The sequence below is a fragment of the Periplaneta americana genome, chromosome 3 (genome assembly GCF_040183065.1).
Source record: "Periplaneta americana isolate PAMFEO1 chromosome 3, P.americana_PAMFEO1_priV1, whole genome shotgun sequence".
Taxonomy (NCBI): Eukaryota; Metazoa; Arthropoda; class Insecta; order Blattodea; family Blattidae; genus Periplaneta; species Periplaneta americana.
Genome location: NC_091119.1, coordinates 35,401,646 through 35,423,839, shown reverse-complemented (window position 1 = coordinate 35,423,839; position 22,194 = coordinate 35,401,646). Strand labels below are relative to the sequence as shown.

The window sequence follows — 22,194 nt, the reverse complement described above, 5'->3', positions numbered from 1 at the left end:
CGCGCGCACTTCATTTGCCGCACCGAACTATGGCCGACCTTGTCCTCCTTCTGCCAGTAGTGAGATCGTATCCCAGCTCTGTCACAGTATTTAAGATGAGGAGTAGAAAACTCAGGGTGTCAAGAGAATTTTCATTTAATGACCCGAGTTTTAGTAGATTACAACGTGATATTTCGGGAAAAAAGGAGAAAAAAAATGTGCTGGCTCTTGGAAAAAAATATATATATATGGCTCTTAAAATTTTTCGATTTTAGTTTACTACTATTATTACACAATTTAGCAACTACTACAGAAAAATAAATCATAATTATGTACATAAACGAAAACACAAAGTTTAAAGACACAGAAAAAATCTAGTACATCAACACTACAATAATTCAAACAACTTATCCTTCCGATGGTCACTTTTTTTAACTATTTCTTACTGTTACCACTTTACGCACATAATGACAAAAAAAAAAAAAAAAAAAACAGTACTGAGGTCCGAACCTATCTGGAATTTAGATATAAGGGAAGTTAAATACATGGACATCTTATATTCAATGAATTCTTCTGTTCGAATAAATATATATATTTTAAATTTTTCACTTTTACATAATTTATGTCATTAAACATTTATCAACATTACAAATCTAAGAATAAAGCTGACAAATTCTTACCTCAGCATCGATTGTGGGTATTGACTCTATCTGCTCCAGGATTCGTGTTAGCTGCACTATGTTCTGTGTGACCTGCCCCAGCTCTTTGTTGAGTGTGTCTAATGGGGGTGTGGAGTCAATGACCCAAGCAGCTAGTCGACTACCTGCACATGCCCCAGATCCCAAGATACTAGGAGGGGGTGAGCAGGGCTTTACATTTCTTGGTAAAGAACCATCACGATTTGACGCAATATCTGGTGGAGTCATAGCAATCTCTGCAAAGAAAATTACATACAATACATGAACTTCAGTCTGATCAAATGTGGTACTTTTATTAACACTGCAGTAAATTCATAAACATGGTTTTTATTGGTATTAGATATTTACCCCATGAATATGGAGAACTTCTCTAGCATACTCAAGATGTTAATTTTTACAATGTATATACAGAGTATCCCATTTATCTCGTGCGTCTATTATAACTTTTTTGTTTGGATAGATATTGGAATTTTTGTTTTTGATCGTTATGTTAGAACGAGGGGCTAACATGAGCAGGAGATTTGGTGCATGTAACTACATTATGGTACAAGATACACGTGACGTCATCAATTTTTCAAATAGCACTTCATACTTTAATCATGTTACATTGATTACACACATTAAGACGAGTTCAAAAATGTATCACAATGTCACCTTTCTAATCAATAACAACAACAAAACGAAACAAAAACGTACTTCCAATGTGATAATGTTATGCTTTGAGAGTCACAGAAGATTTTCCAAATGGTGACCACTCACATTAATGCACATTTGAAGGCGTTCTCCGAAAGACCGTATGACTGCCAGGCATGTTGCTGGCTGAATGGACACACAAGCCTGTCGAATGCGTTGCTGCATGTCGTTGTCAGAATGTTCTGGTACACACTGTCCTTCACAGTTCCTCACAGAAGACGTCGAGTGGCGACAGGTCCGGAGAACGTGCAGGCCACTGTACGTGGATTGTGGCGTGGACAGTTGTTGTGGTTTGTTTACATGTTAAGACAGTAAACACACAACACACGACGTGTACGGACGCCAGTCGTCTTTCGTTTTGTGTAAATTAATGCACAAGATGAATGGGGCACCACAACAAACGACACATTCTGATGGGACTCATTTTGCATTTTGTTGTTGTTATTGATTGGGAGGGTGACATTGTGATACATTTTTGAACTCGTTGTAATGTGTGTAATTAATGTAACATGATTAAAGTATGTAGTGCTATTTGAAAAATTGATGACGTCACGTGTATCTTGTGCCATAATGTAGTTACATGCACCAAATTTCTACAATCATGTTAGCCCCTCGTTCTAACATAACTCTCAAAAACAAAAATTCCAATACCTATCCAAACAAAAAAGTTATAATAGGTGCATAAGATAAATGGGACACCCTGTATAGCAGTCCAGTATAAAAAAAGGCGAATTTTTTTAATTATTCATTGTTATTTTTACTTAATGTTAGTTTCAGATGCAGCAGATGACAATCAATAACATCTGCTGTTCCGGAGCTGCGTTCGGGCTTGGGTTGGATCCCCCTTTGGACTTTGGTTTCTTCGGAGGTTTTCCACAGCCGTGGGACTGAAGCCGGATGGTCTATGGCGAGTCCTTGGCATCAACACCTTTGATTTGATTACCCTCTTTGATTTGATTACCTGGTTGGGTTTTTCCGAGGTTTCCCCCACCGAAAAGGCAAATGCCGGGTAATATTTTGGCGAATCCTCGGACCTCATCTCATCTCACTACATCTCGCCAAAATGTAAAAAAATTGTACAACATTGTAAAAATTGTAGAAAATTACTAAATTGTAAAACTATAAAAATTTGTAAAAATTGTAATTGTAATATTGTAAAATGTTGACATGTTCCACATCTTAAAGCTTCATTGCTCATGTAAGATCTATGGAATAAAATAAATGAATGAATGAATGAACGAAGAGATATGGTACTTAAAAATATGGGCTATATATAGGTATAATTGTACATACATACATGTAAATAACAAAAAAAGAAGGAAAGAAAGAAAACGAAAAAAAAACTGATAGAAAGAAAATATTAAAATAAGGATAAATTAAGAGAAAAATATAGAAAGAGGAAAATAGAAACAAACAAAGGGAAAAAAGAAACAAAGGTCAAAGAAGAAAAGAGAAAGTAAGGAAGAAAGATAAACATAAATAAATACGAAAATAAAAAATAAAAAAGAGACCAAAACAGAGGGCAAAGAGGAATAGAAGGGAAAAGGGAAGAAGAAAATTTTAAAAAAGACGAAAAAAATAAGCCAAGAAGAAAGACAATATACTGCAATGAAGAAAATTCTGAATTGTAATATCGGAATAACAAATCAATTCTTCATATACCGGTACCAATACATGAAGAAATATTTAAGGAATTCAATGAAACTACATTTTATCAACATCAAAGCACCACTCGATTTAATTCTGATGACTCACTGTTTCTGTTTGGGCTATCGTCCTCCACACTGCTTCCTTGGGCTCGTATCACAGGCACCTCTCTATTGCCAAAGGTCAGAAGATGTTGTCGATACAAACGATGCTGCTTCAGCTGCTCCACCCACTTCAAAAACGTCTCTAGAGTCTTTGCCTGTTTCATAAGAAAGCCACTTTTAGAATGGAAACAGTGCATGATATCTAGCTGACCATTTGTTAAAGATGGATTGCCTTCCAAGTAATAAATGCATGATATGCAAAGATGATGGAGCAGCTCTTGACATAAACTAGCTAGAAAAATGAAAAGGACGCAGCAGCAAGAGTCTGACGGGATTATATTGGGAAGGCAGACGGAAATGATGTCAGCCAATTAATCTTCAGTGCTATTGGTCAACAACACAACAACTCAAGAAAACAAATATGCATGCTCGAACTAAGTTGATATTAAACATTTTCAGGATATATAAGTGTGCCATTTTCTTTTTACAAATACGAACGCAGTAATAAAGAAGGTCAACTTATGAAATCCTCTGATTGAGGTTATGGCTGATATGTACATCTATTATCAGGCAGTACATCTCAATTGATGATATGAGTCAGAGGAAGAACAACTGGACAGAATTATGCAATAATAGACTAACCGACAATTTGAAAAAAAATTAGATATTTGCACAAATCTGTTGATGGGAGACTAATTTAACTTGGAAAAAATCAAGAATGCGATATCTGAATTTTGCTGCCATTTATAAGCAAAAATTCATTTATTTATTTTGCTTTTAAATATTAGTTCAACTGCTGGTATCTTATTAAAAATTGGTTAGCCTTTTTTTGGTATTATTTGTGCTATTTTTTGTAACAGAATGAATGTTATAATATTTCTTGCATAAAATGTTTTATAAAAAACATATTTATTTCAATGGCCAATATCTCGAAACAGGTTTTTGGCGCTTGGTCTATTATTGCGTAACTCCATCCAATTGTTTATATGCATCTGAAGTTTGACTAGTATAATATTAGCTAGTCAGCGATGTATGCAATGGAGGGGGAAAGATACTGACCACCCTACCCCATTATCTCCTGGCCTAGTTGCCTCATAAGTGGTGCCTTGTTGGTATCACTTGTGAGGTTCAGATCTGTCTTTGGACAGTTGATTAAACAACTTATGAAAATGTTTATATATTTCACCAGATGAACTGCATTCTTTATTGGTGTCAGAAAAAGTAAAATCGTGAACAGTGATATGATACATTTTTAACTAGGAAGAAATTTGGAGGTTCTATGTTAGAATTTATAAACATGAAAAAAAAAAAAAAAAAGACTCGAACTCCAATAAGGAGAAGGTTAAGTAAGATTAGATTATGATGAGGCTGATGTTGGTGGTGTTGGTGTGGTAAAAACGGTCGTAATGATTACTATATGACAGGGATGGGTGGAAGTGTTGGTGGTGGTGGTAATATTTATGTTTTTATTCCTTGTTCGATACACTCTTTTAACACTTATAATCATTGAATAACTTTATGATATATTTATTGTGTTAACGTTTGCAGTTTACCTGGCTGACTAGTTTCGAAGTGGTATCCTTCATTGTTCGAAACCTAGTGACAATGAAGGATACCACTTCGAAACTAGTCAGCCAGGTGAACTGCAAAAGTTAAAACAGTAAAGATATCACAAAGTTATTCAGTCTATATTTTTAATTTGAGGGAGAGACACATTCCAAACCGGGTATGACTTGAGGCTTTCCTGGCGTTTGATGTAGAATAACTCTTCTCGGGTTCTCAGCCAGGCTTGGAAGCAGCTACCCAAGCTGCTTCCAAGCTTTCGATGACTAGCGCTGCCATCTTCTTCAGGGACTTTTGTGGTGTTTGGTTAAGAGGGATAAGTCATTTTTTTATGCAGATGGAATTTTGTTCCCCTGATGAACAGACAAGTTAAATTACACAAGTGGGTGTGCAAAAATCAAAAGAATACAAGCATTTGATGTGTTTTATTTGTGTAGAAAATTATTTGCAATGAGGGTCCGAAGTTTAATTTTCATTCCAGTGTTGTTTGGGTAAAAGGAGGTAAGTCATAAAAATAAGTTTGGAGATAATGAAAATTAAACTTCGGACTCTCATTGCAAATAATTTTCTACACAAATAAAACACACCAAATACCTGTATTCTTTTGATTTTGTGCACACCCATTTGTATAATTTAACTTGTATGGGTATGTTCATCTGGGGAACAAAATTCCATCTGCATAAAAAATGACTTATCCCCCTTTAGCCAAACACCACAGAATTCGCTGAAAAAGATGGCGGAGCTAGTCATCAAAAGCTTGGAAGCAACTATCCAACTCACCTGGTTGAGAACCCAAGTAAAGTTATTCTACATTCAAAACTGTATAATTATTCAAAATGGGCAACCTTCCTTTCTCGTATTCCACAATCATTAGAATTTGTCGCGAGAAAAGACTATTACTAAACAAGGCAAATGTTTCTAAAATTAATTACTGCAACTGACTGAAATTGAAGAGATTTTTTATTTGCGCACTATGCCAATGAGAAACAAAAATGAAGTCACCAAAGCTAAAATTAAGAATTAACAAATTAAAACGCCCACTCTTAATTTATGCACAGTTATGGAAGAAGCTGTGAAATAATTACTAGACTAAAGTTGTGGCATAAATACAATAATAAAGTAAAGAGTGAAATGGGTGCAAAGAGTTGGGAAACAAGCTTCAGCAGCATTTCAAACATTTGTGTTGAATGGGGAGAACAAAACAATGGATGGACATAAATTGAAGTTAATAGCACTATTCATGTCATAATTTTGACTCTGTTCCACTCAGAATGGTTAACATTAAATGATATGCTTTCCTTGATTAATAAGAATCAAGACATGAACAGCTTATTCACTTAAAGGATGAATACAAATATCTCGCGCTTAATAAGTTATAGTAAAACTAAACAATACCTCACCTTGAGATGATAGATGAACTCTTCAGCATCTATGTCAAGCCGTTTCCGCTTTGCTTTTGTTGATATGACAGAAAGGCCGATGTCGACAGAACCATGTATCTTGCCACGTGCTATATCACTCGGACCTTTTGCATACACAAGGATTCCTTTATCTACCACGAAGTACCGCTGAAAAGGAATGATATCTGATTTTAATATGAGCACAGAATACAATGTGCTCCACTTTAATTCAAGTTGGCTACACACCATCAGTTAGAGGTTGTATTACAGTGAAGAGCATAATTACATTGACTTAACAGATGATTTCTTAACAAAAAAAACCTTTTGATAGTTTTTTGTTGGTTTCAAATTCCTTGGCTCAAATCAGAGCTTAAGAATGAACGGATTGGCTGTGTGCCATATAGTTAATAGACACATTTAAAACACTACCTCATTCTGTAAGGATCACTCACACAATACAGAGATTATCGCACACTGTAAAAATCATGTTGGATAGTTAATAGGGGTAGACATTCCGAATGTAATCCATAAAAAATTTCAGTATACAAATGGAGGGAGGGGATAAAAGGTAAGAAAAGTCGTCTCAAAACGAAGTTCGATTTAGAAGTAGGTAATTTTAATTAAGACAGCATATAATTTATGTACAGTAAAACCTGTATTAAACGATCACTGCTGGTTATGTGAAAAATTGGTCTTTCAGAGGGGTGGTCCCTCAATAGGGGAAGTTATTTTACACAAATAATGGGTTAAAACGTTTCTATGTTAATCAAATAAAAACGTGGAAAATATTGCTAATAATAAAAGCTTGAAATCAGAATTTTATTTCTTATTTTACATTATTTTTCCAATTTTCTCCTTTGATTCTACTTCACAAAAAATAAATTGAACTCTGCTTAACATTTTTACATTTTCTTTTTACAATCTCATTTTCAAAACTATTCTTTAACATGTTAAGAAGTTCATTTATATGTTATCGATTCATACAGTCTTTCAGTGGTGTTGATTGTTGAATTAACGCAGTATTACATAAGGCTTGTTCTAGTCACATTTTTTTGGATTGAAATTCTCTCTTGACTTCAACCTCGTCATCGGTGGGTTGATCACCGGATTTTTCTAATAGGTAGGAGGAAGAAAAATAAATTATTGCACTGTAATTAACAAATAACGATTTGATTTTTAATGTACAAAACGAAAAGTAAAACCGTCATATGGCATGAGAAATCTTACCTTCCAAGAAACTGTTAAATAGCAGTATAAATAACCCTTTGTCATACCTCAGAGGCCGTTTGCAAGCGGTCATTGTATCTTTTTCCTAGCAATTCCCAACATTCCTTAAGGGATTAAGGACAGAGATGGGCACTGAATGTGAATACGGTATCACTTAACAATGTTGCCAAACATCATTTTACCTTCTAGTACTATACAAATTTCTTGGAATTAATTTAAGCTACAGTAATGTAATAAAATATTAAATGGTAAATTTTTAAAATATAGTATGGTCTTTTTAAAAGAGGTAAAATGAAGGAAATGACTATTCAATCACTGGTCGCTGGTCTCTTAAAAGGGATGTGATTTACATTGGTTTTATGGGTTTTTAATTTGGTTCTTTAAAAAAATCGGTCATTAGGAGGAGTGGTCTCTCAATAGGAGTGGTCTTTCAGACAGGTTTTACTGTATTCATGTTAATTAATTTTATGAAAATTTCTGTTTTAGTATTTATGATGTGAAAAAAATTGTTTTGACATGTCGTGTGCCTGGCTTTCCTGTCCGTTTCTTCTATCTGTTTGTGTACTTGAAGATAATTAACAGTGCAGTCGAAACTAGTCCACTAAGGTACCGGTAATTCATTTAAAGACACAATAACCCTATTTATGCTAAAAAAAGATAGAATGTTATAAAAAATGGTCGCTAACAATTCGATATTTGTAATAATTATAATTACGGCTGTTCAACTAAGCATTCCTTAATTCTTATTCATTGCTCATAAAGCACATTATGGAACGTATGTACAGAAGTTTTTATTAGTATTACCGACACTTAAGAAACTATCAATGAGAATATTTAAAATTCAGTACACTGTTATAATACATCTTCAGTACAAATTGAACTCACTTTGTGCCACCCTTTCAGAGGCCATTTTCTCTTCTTATGTAGATAACCTGTGAAAATGTCTGGCTTCTTATCAAACCTCTGCCCGTCCTTCAAACCTTCTAAAATCTCCCACTCCGATCCACGTCTGGCACTTCTCTTGCTTGCTGGAAAATTTGTAACAAAGTGTTAAAAGCAAATCATATATCAAGTCACAATCCCGATAAACACTACTGAAAGTTAAACTTAGCTCCAATTTCCAGAGTCAGAAAATAACTTCTCTAAGTTCCGAATTGCTCACATTCCATGTACAGTGACATATCCTACAGCACATGAGAAATAAAATTTGTATAATTCACTGAGTTGCTATAAAGAAAATACAACAATGCTACCAATTAGTTACAATGCAGGATCTAATGTGTTCTTCAGTGAGAATATGAACAAAGGCAAAACATCGTCATGGAGGGACGTTCTGCGAGGGCCTGAGACATAGTAAAAGATTAATAAAAGTCCGTGTGACATCATTAAGAAGGTCTTGGCACTGAAAAGAACTGATTTGAGAATTATGAGCATACTGAGGGGACTGTACTATTACTGGACATAGGATGCAAGGGATAGTGAAGTGCATTCCATAACCTCTCCTATCCAAAACCCAACCTCACCTGCTCGTGGTGCAACCCGTTTTTACAGACGAGGCTCTGGGGACCGAATCACAGCGGTATAACTGTTCCATCAAAATGGAGGAAATGCCATTTCATCTCTTACGCTGGCCTGCCACGGAGTAGAAATGTTCCACAAGTGGTGCTTGTGAGAAAGGTCGGTGGACTCTAAAACTCCTCCCGGCCAGATCCGATGGACCCATTAACCAACGACAGGTGTGGCCCTCCAGTCATACTGGGGGTTTACGTGAGTGGGTAATGTAACCACCATTACAAACAAAAAATTGGTGCCCACTTAAAAAACGGTTACACTTATGCTAATTAACAAGAAGAAGAAATGACTGAAGATCATCTACAAACCTGTGAAGTTCTACCTGATGGATCCACCACAGATAAATATTGGAGAGCAAGAACGCTAATGGCTGCGTTGCCAAAGCCCAGCATTAGATAACAACAACACTATTACTGGACATTTGCACAAGCCATTGTTGTTTTCTAATGCCAGGCATTTGACAATAAAGTCATTTGACCTCTTGCACTCCAATACTTTTCAAAGATATTATCGTGGCCAGCCACTGAAGCACAGATTTTGAGGTGTTCCGAATCCATTTCTTGGTTTGAGTTGCACAATGGACAGTTAGGGGACGGATATATTCCAATTCTATGCAGGTGTTTGGGCAAACAATCATGGCCTGTTGCCAATCTAAATGCAGCTACAGACGATTTTCGTGGTAAATCGGGAAATATTCCCATTCTCAACCAAAGCAATTGCCCATTCACGAAAAACTATACATGGTGACACATGTCTAAGTAATAAATCGCGATATAAATTAGTATTCTGGTTATAATCAGTCAAACAGCTGACTGCTAACAAGAATAAATGCACAATAGAACAAAACAGTTTGCTCAGAAGCACACAATGCAGTGATGCTAATAAAATGGCTGTATTTAATAGTGGAATTTGTAGTGGATTAAAAGGATAAATACCTTTAATGGGATTTATACCAAGAATAACTATATGGTGATTTTTATTAAGATCAGTGAAATGGGAGATTGTTTATAATGCATGAGTATTATTTTAGGTAGGACAGTCAGAATAGCATACTTAATATTAAATAGTTGTCAGAAACGTAAATCGTCATACTAATAACATACAATACGAGTAAAATATTACGACAGTGATAGTGCAATAATATTAATATCACATGAAACCAAGTACAAACTTATAATAAAAAATAAATCGAGCAATGAGCAGGACTCAAACATGGTAACTTTTGTTTTGTGGTCGAACACTATACCACTGAGCCACCATATACTTCACCTACAAGCCTTTGCTAATTTATCTTCCACATGTATGCACGGTGAACACTGAGGGCACCTGGAAAATTATTCATTGTTAAATTCGTGTATCTGAAAGTTTCGTGGGTTGTATCATTATCTAAATTAGAAACAGATAACGGCAGAACAAGAAGGGGCACAAGACTGTGGTAACTTTCGAGGAATATCACTTTTGTTGATGTCGTACAAAATTTTGTCCAATATTTTTTGAGAAGATTAACTCCGTACATAGATGAAATTATTGGGGATCAGTAGTGCGGTTTTAGGCGTAATAGATCGAGTATTGATCACATTTTTTGTATTCGACAGATATTGGAGAAAAAATGAGAGTATAAGGATACAGTACATCAGTTATTCACAGATTTCAAGAAGGCATATGACTCGGTTAAGAGAGAAGTTTTATATAATATTCTTATTGAATTTGGTATTCCCAAGAAACTAGTTCGATTAATTAAAATGTGTCCCAGTGAAACTTACAGCACAGTCTGTATAGGCCAGTTTCTATCTGATGCTTTTCCAATTCACTGCGGGCTAAAGCAAGGAGTTACACTATCACCTTTACTCTTTAACTTTGCTCTAGAATATGCCATTAGGAAAGTTCAGGATAACAGACAGGGTTTGGAATTGAACGGGTTACATCAGCTTCTTGTCTATGCGGATGACGTGAATATGTTAGGAGAAAATCCACAAACGATTAGGGAAAACAAGGAAATTTTACTTGAAGCAAGTAAAGTGATAGGTTTGGAAGTAAATCCCGAAAAGACAAAGTATATGATCATGTCTCGTGACAAGAATATTGTACGAAATGGAAATATAAAAATTGGAGATTTATCCTTCGAAGAGGTGGAAAAATTCAAATATCTTGGAGCAACAGTAACAAATATAAATGACACTCGGGAGGAAATTTAAACGCAGAATAAATATGGAAAATGCCTGTTATTATTCGGTTGAGAAGCTTTTGTCATCTAGCCTGCTGTCAAAAAATCTAAAAGTTAGAATTTATAAACAGTTATAGTACCAGTTGTTCTGTATGGTTGTGAAACTTTGAGAGAGGAACACAGATTAAGGGTGTTTGAGAATAAGGTGCTTAGGAAAATACTTGGGACTAAGGGGGATGAAGTTACAGGAGAATGGAGAAAGTTACACAACACAGAACTGCACGCATTGTGTTCTTCACCTGACATAATTAGGAACATTAAATCCAGACGTTTGTAGCATGTATGGGCGAATCCAGAAATGCATATAGAGTGTTAGTTCAGAGACCGGAGGGAAAAAGACCTTTCGGAAGGTCGAGATGTAGATGGGAGGACAATATTAAAATGGATTTGAGGGAGGTGAGATATGATGATAGAGACTAGATTAATCTTGCACAGAATAGGGACCGATGGCGGGCTTATGTGAGGGCGGCAATGAACTTGCAGGTTCCTTAAAAGCCATTTGTAAGTAACAGCAGAACAAGATTAGGTTCGTTCTAAAGCCATGGGAGGAAAAACAGTAAGCAGAATCATGAAGATAGTAAAATACAAAAGTTAGGAACAGCTGTACAACCTGGCTACCATGAAAATATATTTAGGCCACTCATTTTTTCTTTCCACGAGCATACATTTCTTTGTCTTCTTTGATGAAGCTGCAATGTAGCTCCAAAACATATTTCTCTAACACCATGCAAAAGCTCATAAATCTCGCAGCGATGAACACAGTAAAAGTCTTAAATCGCACTCGTGTTCCATGAAGTATCAAAAAACACCAAATGTTCTGCATAAAAAAATCTAGGGCACAGAATATTACAAGAAATAACTATGAGTAAGTTTCTGAAACTAAGTAAGGTTTCAGGTATCAGTATATAAATATACAAAAAATAATTAGAATGAATCTATTAGACATACAGTGTTTAGAGATAATACTTTTAGTTACATTCTATTATATATCTATAACTTACCTGCAATTTCTTTGGGTGGTGTTTTCGGCAAAGGATCATTATTAGATTCTGCCGACAAACTGTTGCTCTCCACACTGGCCTCCTAGGAATCAAAATCAAACATACAACATCAAGAATGTGCCATGAACAGTGAAGGATAGAAGAGGTGGAAAGAAAAGACACTGAAATTAGGCTATCCAAAACAAATAAAACTGCAACAAAATATAGTTACACTGCAAAGTCTATCACATAACGGGTTATTCTTCAATTTAACTCAGGAGTTGAAAAGCTAATTCTCTCTGACAAATACGGCAACATTCATCTGTAGAACAAAGATGAATACAAATTTTTTTTCGTTTATTATTTCTCGTTATGGCCCTCAAAGTACCTAGATCCTATTCATTACAATATGACAATATGGAGTAAGGTGGACTGAAAATAACATACAAAACTGGAGTCGATAAAATCTGTCTTGCAATATTTTTATCTACTGAAATTTTCAAAGGGTATCTCCTGATCTTTGTGGAAAGAAGTTGTCAGCCTTACAGCAAAATTTTGAGTTCATCCTGTTTTCGATCATGCAGAATACATGATGCTTATATATGACAACAAATACTTGCATTTTTGTAACAGAACTAAAGTACACGACTCAAGTGATTTAGTTTTTTGTATTAATGGAGGGAGTGGATGGTGACTCTTCACCAGTGTGACTATGCATTATATATTATGTATTCTGATCTGTCTGCTTGCAGAAAGGGATGATGTTAACAGATTGATATCCCTGAATACACTAAAGAATAGACTCAGTTTCCTTAAAGTCACCAGATTTAACAAATCTACAGTAACAATCCAACCTAGATATGGGAATTAAGTCCCACTCTAAACGTCTCTGACTGCAGGGTCATGAATAGTGTTCGCAACTTACTACCCAGTATTGCTAGAATGGTATGAAGTAAATTGACCTTTTGCTTGCAATGTCATAATGAGTGGTGTGCATAAAGTTATAGCATTATCTTTGCTTCGACATACATAGAAGATACTTGAAGTACAAGTATATACTTCGTTTTGTATGCATACTACTACTACGAAGTATGTACTAAGTGGCAGTAGTATAAACTATCAAGCGTATTCTATTATATTGACAGTACTTCGGATTTATCCGCTAAAATTCGTTAGTTTTCGCCTTCCGTGCATTTATATTAATTTCTTTGTGGGAAAATTGATTGTTGTCCTCAAAATCTGGTTAGTATAACAAGAAAAATGGACAATTACGACGAAGTGGAAAGTGTAAAGAGAGAGCATGAGAATAACTGCTGTTTGTTGATCTACTGGAAAAATATCCAGCCGGCATTATTAAACAAGTCGCAAACTCCTGCTGCAAAAAGTGATAAAGAAAAAGTCATCCAGGCTATGAAAGTTGAGATGGAAGTTTACAGCAAGAAAAAAATGTACGAAAAGCAAATTATGAAGAAAATAAATAAAAAGTAAAGTAAAAATGAGACATAAATCAGACAGGCTCAAAATGTTAGTCATTAAATTTACATGTAATTGAATTATTATTGTACGCACACGGAGTTTTTTTTTACGTAAATTAAATGTATTACAAATACACCACAGAATCATTTTGCTAAAAATATATTACTTTAAATAACAACAAAAAAATCAACTGATAGGTAGAATTCCAGTTAGACCTATCTCAAAATCAAATGTAGTTCATTACAAATATTGATCATATAACATTTTTTATTTGTAAAACGTATATAACTATTTATAATCACGTTCTGATGGTTCTCTCTTTCCTTGTAGGTTTTTCTAGCGCGAATTTGCATAAATTCTGTCATATTAAACCTACAAATGCTTATGCTGAGCTAACAAAGTCTCAAACACGATTTTTCTTACTTCACACTTAGAAGTAGAAGTATATACTTCTTGTTATGCATATAAATAGTGGTTTATACTATGAATGCTAGCACAAACTAAACAGGGCCTTCCAGATCAATTTTCTGCTACGCAGGAAAGAATTTAATATGGGTTTTTATACATAAAGATCATAGCATATATTACGAAAACCTTAGCAATAGTATTTACTTCAACTTTATGCATACCAGCCAATGTAGTGTAGGGAGATGACTGAATGCAAACAACTTCATAAGCGAGTAGCATAAGCCTATGAAACGGTATGGTTATCATGCCAAATATTACAATAAAGATACTGAAATTATTAACACATTGGATAGCAGAGATTCTGCTTCAATCAAGATCGTACAGACTCTAGTTTCAGACAGGTTATTACAAAACTTTCAAGACTTGCCAAAAAACCGTCACCATATTAGAAACCGTAAGTCTGGAGATGCCTGAAGCTCTGCAATTAAAAGATAAAATAATACAATTAATCGAGAGCCAGATATATCCGTCACTAAACATATGAAGCAAAAATGGAATTCAGTTTTAAGCAATAATGATGGATATTCTGTATTCTGAGGTCAAAATGCTTAGAAAAGTAAAATAACAAATTGTAGGAGAATATCTCGTAGTCCAGTATAATTGATCCAGAGCCCAGTATCAGGTCACGGCCTGGTGGTGGAGAAACACTGGTCTAATATTTGTACTGTGTTGTCTTATGCAGTATCATTAATCCATGCTGACCACATAATCAGGATGTTCCAGTACTTGTGCATGCCTGAAGTTTTTCCACTCTCCTCGCAAGAGTAAATATGGAACAGGCCAAAAGGCCCAATTCCTTAAGTAGGTGGAGGTGGTGGGTTGGAACCCATGAATAGGCTACTCTATTGACGAAAAAATGTTATGTTTTATTTAACGACGCTCGCAACTGCAGAGGTTATATCACCGTTGCCAGATGTACCGGAGTTTTGTCCTGCAGGAGTTCTTTTACATGCCAGTAAATCTACTGATATGAGTCTGTCGCATTTAAGCACACTTAAATGCCATCGACCTGGCCTGGGATCGAACCCGCAACCTTGGGCATAGAAGGCCAGTTCTCTAATGACAAATCACAATCAAGAGGATTATTATTTGTATAAATGTACTTTGTTCTTATTCATTTCTAAATCTATGTTGCAGCATACAATAATTTAATTGCTGATTAGCCCCATTTTGGAACAAAGTCGGTGTATACCTAGTTCAAGCCACTACAGAATATCTTCATTGGGATGCAATATCAATTACGGCCCTTACTTCAAGAAAAAAATTATCTAGGCCACTAATTTTCTAATGATGCAGACAAATACAAATTAATTAAGTTACCAGTATATTTGTGCCAGAAAGAAATTAAATTTTCAATCCCTATTTGCTGAATTACATGGATTAAATTAATTACTTTCATAAATTTATAATTAATCTACTGATTCTCTATAATCAATACACTCAACAGAAATATTTCTTCACACATATGTTTAACACCACCTACTAATATAAATTGAATGCATGCCAATAAAGAACACAAAAAGACAGTCAAAGCATGACAGAGCACTAGGCTATGATCTAAAGCGTAGCATGTTCAAATTATTGTTCTCCCCAAAATATCTCTGCAGTCATTAAAAGTTCTAACTATGTGGCTGAAATATGGGAATCCAATTAACAGGCTATTTCTGGAAAGTGATCATGGTACTGTGCTTCTGAAACAAAAGCTCTTATAAATATGCCATTTACTTCGTTCAACAAAAGAACTTAATAACACATTATAATCTGATCAATCTACATTTGCAGCTGTATATTTATGGAATATGGAGCTGGGTTCTGAATCTTTAAAGCTGAATGACCAATATCAGAATAGTATATTATGCAACGAGCCTCTAATGATAATAATTAAGACGCAAGTATGGATGTTTATGAAACGAGCGCAAGCAAGTTTCATAATATTCATACGAGCGTCTTAATTACCATTATAGGCAAGTTTCATACGACTTTTTATGCTCGACCATATTTCTAACTTGAAATTATTCAGATGTATACATTTTATTTGTATCTGACAAGATCGGAAGTGACCTTGTTCTAGGTCGTGAATTGTGAGATGTGCGCAGACGCGAAAGTATTGATTTTTTCCGAGGAACAATAATTCATTGACCTTGATGTAATCCCGTTAAACTTGATATAACCTTGATTATTGAATTCGACATTGAAAAACGAGATGACAAATTGAATTTATTTGAGTATTATTTACAATTAACGCTAATTATTATAGTAACAGAACATAACCTTCTGCGACAGTATTGGATTTCCAGCCTCCGTGACTTTTCGTTAATTCTCTTTCGATTGCATATCCGAGAATAATCGATACTTGCGGTTTTATAACGGTACAAAGCTGACTTGTCATTGGCTGAACACCTGTAAGCTGAGTTGTCATTGGCTGAACACCTGTAAGCTGAGTTGTCATTGGCTGAACACCTGTGCTTTAATGACATGCATTAAAGGACTGCTACCAGGTGTATAATTACTACATTTCGGCATGGTCGAGCATAAAATTTAATATGAAAGCTGCATCAATTTAAAACTCCTAAGTATAAAAATGGTATTTACCAAAACTTAATACATTGAAAGTATATCGTCATAAAAATACGTATAACTCAATTTCGCCTCTCATTTGTTATAATAAAAAATAAGTGATCAAAATATCTGGAAGAAAAGCTATATCTTTCATGCACGAAAACACAAAAGCTTAGACTATAGCATGCTTGTCAGTAAACATGCTGTAACATTAAAGATTTTCAGTTTAACCATAAATATTGTAATTCACCTGCAAATATATCCCTAGGGAATCCATTTACAATTGGAGAGAAGAAATATGTAACCCCATAAACTATTTGGTAAAAAGAATGTAACCTTTGAAAATATTACATTTAAAATCTTTAAATTAAAAGATTAAAATAGAACAAAGTCTTGCACAAAATAATATAACAACATCAAAAATTGTTAATTTCAGCTGGCTTGCACTTTACTCATAGTGGATATACATAACAAAACACGTGTGAAAATTCCATACTATAAAATATATAGTAGGAAAAGTGGCAAAAAAGTGAGTAAAGTATCGTGGAAAACATTTATTGCAGTGATTTTTGTGAAAACAGTAATTTGACAATAGAATAAGTGGCACAGTGGGAGCCCTGTAAGATAGACCACAACCCAGGAATGTAAGGCTTCTTTCCCAAGGATAAGGTGCGCTTCCTTCAAAGTTCGCATTACACCGGATTTTCCAGACCATCTCATATTCTTTTTTTTATTAAAGTGGCATTATTCTCCGAAAAACACTGATATTAAAGTACAGTGATCGAAAAGAGTTAACGAAATAATGTGAAATGATCCTTTATAAATCTAAACTACGTGTGCACGTTGTACACTTCTAAATCTGCTCCTTTGAATGAAGTGAAGTATGTGTTATGGAGAGTAGGGTATGAAGGCTTTACAAATGAGGTTTCTGAAGTCTTTACAAGGCTTCACCAGACTTTATTTTCAAATAAGAATAGCAACTCCAGACAAGTTGAAAGTGAATACTATAGACGGGAATTAAGTAATATCTGAAGAAGCAGATAGGTCATTTGTTAGGACAAATCATAACTGTCTTTCTCAGTTGACCTGCGTCAATGAGAGATTTCTAGATGGGCCAAAAACATGGACAGACCACTTGGGTCGAAAGATATCTTAATAGTCTAACTTTAGTGTTGATGAAATACTTATGTTACATTTTCAATAATTCTGGTAAACGGAAGTATAAGAATGAGACATATAAAAAAAAAAAAAGCAATATAAATTAACGATAAGAACGAGAAATGGAAGAAAATAGGAAAAGGAAAAGAGAATTAGGACAAGATAAACTCGGAAGTAAGAAAAGAAGAAGAAAATGAAAAGAAATGAGACTAAAAACAATAAATTTGAAAAAAGAATTGCAATAAGAATTGTTGTTGTTGTTTTCTAATGCCAGGCGTTTGACAATAAAGTCATTTGACCTCTTGCACTCCAATATTTTTCAAAGATGTTATCATGGTCAGCCACTGAAGCACAGATTTTGAGGTGTTCCGAATCCATTTCTTGGTTTGAGTTGCACAATGGGCAGTTAGGGGACTGATATACTCCAATTCTATGCAAGTGTTCGGCCAAACAATCATGGCCTGTTGCCAATCTAAATGCAGCTACAGAATTACAGCTACGAGAAAAGAAAAGGAAAAGAGTATGAAGATAATAACGGGAAACAGAAGAGAAGAAAGAAAAAAGAGAATTAGGATTAGAAATAGGAGAAAAGAAAAAGAAGTATGAAATTAAGAACAAATAGAAGAAAACAAAATTAAGAATTCGGATAAGAACTACAAGACAAAAAAAACGGGGAATGAGGTTAAGAACAAGAGATTGAAGAACAGAAACAAAGAAATTAAGATAAGAACCAGAAGTAGGTGAAAAGAAAAAGGGGAAAATGGAGAATGAGGTTAAGAATGAGAAATGAGAAGTAGAAGAGACATAAAAGAAGAAAAGAAGAATTAAGATAAGAAAAACTATAAGCAGGTGAAAAGAAAATGAAGAAAAAGAGAAGTATAAAGTTAAGATTGAGAAGGAAGGAAGGAAAGAAAGAAAGAAAGATAGAAAGAAAGAAAGAAAGAAAGAAAGAACGGAGAATTAGGATAATAACAACTATAAGTAAGAGTCAAAACGTTAAAATAAGAATATATAAAACTATTATTAAACCAAAAGTAGTATATGGAAGTGAAACCTGGACTCTACCTGAACGGGCAATAAAGATCTTAAATGCCTGGGAAAGGAAAGTATTACGGAAAATCTTTGGGCCTACTTATGAGCAAGGGTTTTGGCGAATCAGAACAAATGCTGAGTTATATGAATTATATAAAGATATTAACATTGTTGTTGACATAAAACTCAGAAGATTAGAGTGGCTGGGACACGTAGCCAGGATGGAGAACAATCGCACACCCAAAACTCTACTAGATGCATTGCCAGTAGGAAGAAGGAAAGTCGGACGACCTAAATTGAGATGGCTGGATGAGGTTCAGGCTGACCTAACAAAAGTTGGAATTAGAAGATGGAGAACACGAGCATTAGACAGGAGTGATTGGTCGGATGTTCTGAGGGAGGCTAAGGCTAAACTACAGGCGTAATGCCGATGATGATGATGATGATGATGATGATGATGATGATGATGAAGTAAGAGTCAAGAAAGAGCAGAGGAAATTGATGATCAGAATGATAAGTGAAAGAAGTGAAAAAGAGAAAAGGAAGGTTGGGACGAAAAGTAGAGGAAAATAATGAAGGTAAAGAAAAGAAGAAATATAAACTGTAGAGCAGCCGTGGCGAGAATGCGACTCGCGAGTACATTGTGGCTCACAGTGAGACCTATGCATTTCTCTTGCTTCTAACCTTCCCCAACCCCCCACTCTCTCACTCACTGGAGTCAAACTGCGTTTCATTTGTATTTGTCTCTGACCTGCGAGTGGCATATGTCTCTCTCGAAACCATGTACCTCTACAGAAACGAAAGTTTCAAGTAGGATGGGAGGACGCATTTTTTTGCTATCAATATGATGAGCATATTAAATGTATGATTTGTTCACAAGTATTACGAGAAAAGCAGTTGTATAACATAAAACGGCATTATACTACATGTTACTGAAGAAACATTAAAAGTTAAATGTTAATAATAATAATAATAATAATAATAATAATAATAATAATAATAATAATAATATCATCGTCATCATCATCATCATCATCTCTGTACGTCGAACCTTTTTCAGCAGATGTACGAATAATGCAGTTAGCTCTTCAATTTGAACTCATTGATTTACTAAGTGATGTCAAATGAAAGCTAGATGTAAGGACTTGACAAATGTTGAACTTTCAAATCTTTGCCAAAAAATAAATATCCGAAGCTTCGTTCTTTCGCTTGCTCTGTTGAAGCTATGTTTGCTGCAACTTACGTTTGTGAAAAATTATTTTCAACAATGAAAATAGTAAAAACCAAATTTAGATCACGACTGACAGACAAATATTCGTGATCAACTACGACTGGGAGTAAGTGACATAATTCCTGATTTTGAAACTTTGTCACAGAGACATTCTGATATTGTTCATTTATTGTTAATTCTTTTCTTCGTTACATGTACTAAACATTAGTTTGTAGCCTTGTACTGTATAAAATTATATTTAAGCACTTGACGTAAGGAAAATGAAAATCCGTTAATAAGTCAGACAGTTGCTTCACTTCCCCTTCGGGTGTTCGCCTCCCTCCATAGGTGCTATGTACGTTGCAGGTTATACAGTGGCTCGGAGCACAACTACATTTTCGCCACGGCTGCTGTAGAGTATGATTAAGACTAACTACAAGTAAGAGAAAAGAATAAGAGGAAGACGGAAATTCATAAGAAAGATGAGAGTGAGAGAAAGGATGTGCAGAATAAGATTATGAAAACCAAGCAGTAGGAGTGGTGAAATGACAAATGAGAAGAAAAGAAAACCATAAAATAATGCCAAGAAAAACGAGCAGAAGGTATACGAAAAATAGTAGTGGTGGAGGTGGTAATGGTAGTGGTAATGGAGGAGATTGTGATGGTAAAGGTAATACGATTGATAATGATGGTGGTGGGAGAGATTGAAAAGAAAGAGAAACCAATAAAATTATTATTATTATTATTATTATTATTATTATTATTATTATTATTATTATTATTATTATTGAAAATAAAAGTACTCAGATATGTGTGATGTATTTTCTTTACAACAATGAAATAAAACACTAACAGAAAAATCTTGATAACTGAAACAGATGTAAACAACCATACTTATATCAGAAAACAAGCTTCTCTTTCGTAAGATGAAAAACTACAAGGTTTATGGTCCGGAAAATACAGTAATACTATCAATGAAAGAATTATGGATCTTATATTGACAAGGATTTAGTTGTGACCTATTTTAAGGTACCATCCCAACTATTCACCTGTAATAACTGAGGTAAAGCATGAAACCTTCAGGAATGCTAGCCTCAGCACTGGAAACCCGGAACTCCCAAATACCAGGCAGACATGCTACAGTGAGACCACCACGCTCCGTATATCATAGATTGGATCGAATGTTGATTTAATGTCCTTTCTATACTCAAGAGCCAGAGAGTGAGATTAGAAGGTGGTATGAAACACAGTAAAAACATTACATGCTCTCCACTGACACAGTTGTATGAAAGCGGACATGTACTAGACACAGACTGCGACAATTATAGCCACTCAGATAGTGAGAGTTCACACAGAAAAAACATTACTGCATTTATGTATATGACAGGGCATGCAATAATTAAACAACGAAAAGAAGATTAATGTTATATTTCAACATGGTTGGTTTCCAATTCCCGCATGGAGACATTCTACAATGATGTAACACAACAGTTACCATGTTTGTCACTGGAATCGAGGTTCGAGTATCTTTAAGAGGTGATGAATAAGGAGCGGATTCCTATGTAATTAAATATTTTTCTTGCGTGTGATAAAACACAATTAACAAAGTTAAAAATTCCGAATGTCAAGTTTCAAGTTTAAAACCCAAATTTTATTTTTTACATAAAAACACATATTTTCATCTTACGATATTTGGGTGACGTATATACGTCCGTTGATGTGACATATTAATGAATTAAATACTATTATAGTCACAATCAAGCCATGGTATGAAAGAAAAATTTCACAACCTCGAGCGGAAATCGAACCTGCGACTTCCTGTTCTCCGGTCAGGCGCTCTACCACTGAGCTATCGAGTTCGTCTCACGCCAAAGGCTCGGAATTATCCTTTCATACTGGCGACTCTGTTATAGAGTACTGTCCATAGCGTCTGATCTTAGTCAGCACTGCTTATGGCTGGAAAGAAACTTTACAAATGTTATCTTCATCTTACGATGTTTGGGTGACGTATATACGTCCGTTGATGTGAGATATTAATGAATTAAATACTATTATAGTCACAATCATGCCATGGTATGAAAGAAAAATTTCACAACCTCGAGCGGGAATCGAACCTGCGACTGCCTGTTCTCCGGTCACAAAAAATTTATGTAAATACATATTTTCAGGAAATCTATTATAAACATATAAATCTTGGAGTTTTT

General features: G+C 34.9%; 1 protein-coding gene across 2 annotated transcripts in view; it reads right to left on the bottom strand.

Moving 5' to 3' along the window:
* LOC138695916 (oxysterol-binding protein-related protein 6-like) overlaps nt 1-22,194 on the bottom strand; it is a 123,169-nt gene that overhangs the window by 54,830 nt on the left and 46,145 nt on the right. For both annotated transcript variants that reach the window (XM_069820278.1, XM_069820279.1), the window contains exons 3-7: nt 12,109-12,190; nt 8,197-8,339; nt 6,085-6,252; nt 3,126-3,276; nt 660-913 (exon numbers count right to left, since the gene is read on the bottom strand). In XM_069820278.1, the coding sequence (XP_069676379.1) occupies nt 660-913; nt 3,126-3,276; nt 6,085-6,252; nt 8,197-8,339; nt 12,109-12,190 (798 nt within the window). The remainder of the gene's footprint in view (nt 1-659; nt 914-3,125; nt 3,277-6,084; nt 6,253-8,196; nt 8,340-12,108; nt 12,191-22,194) is intronic.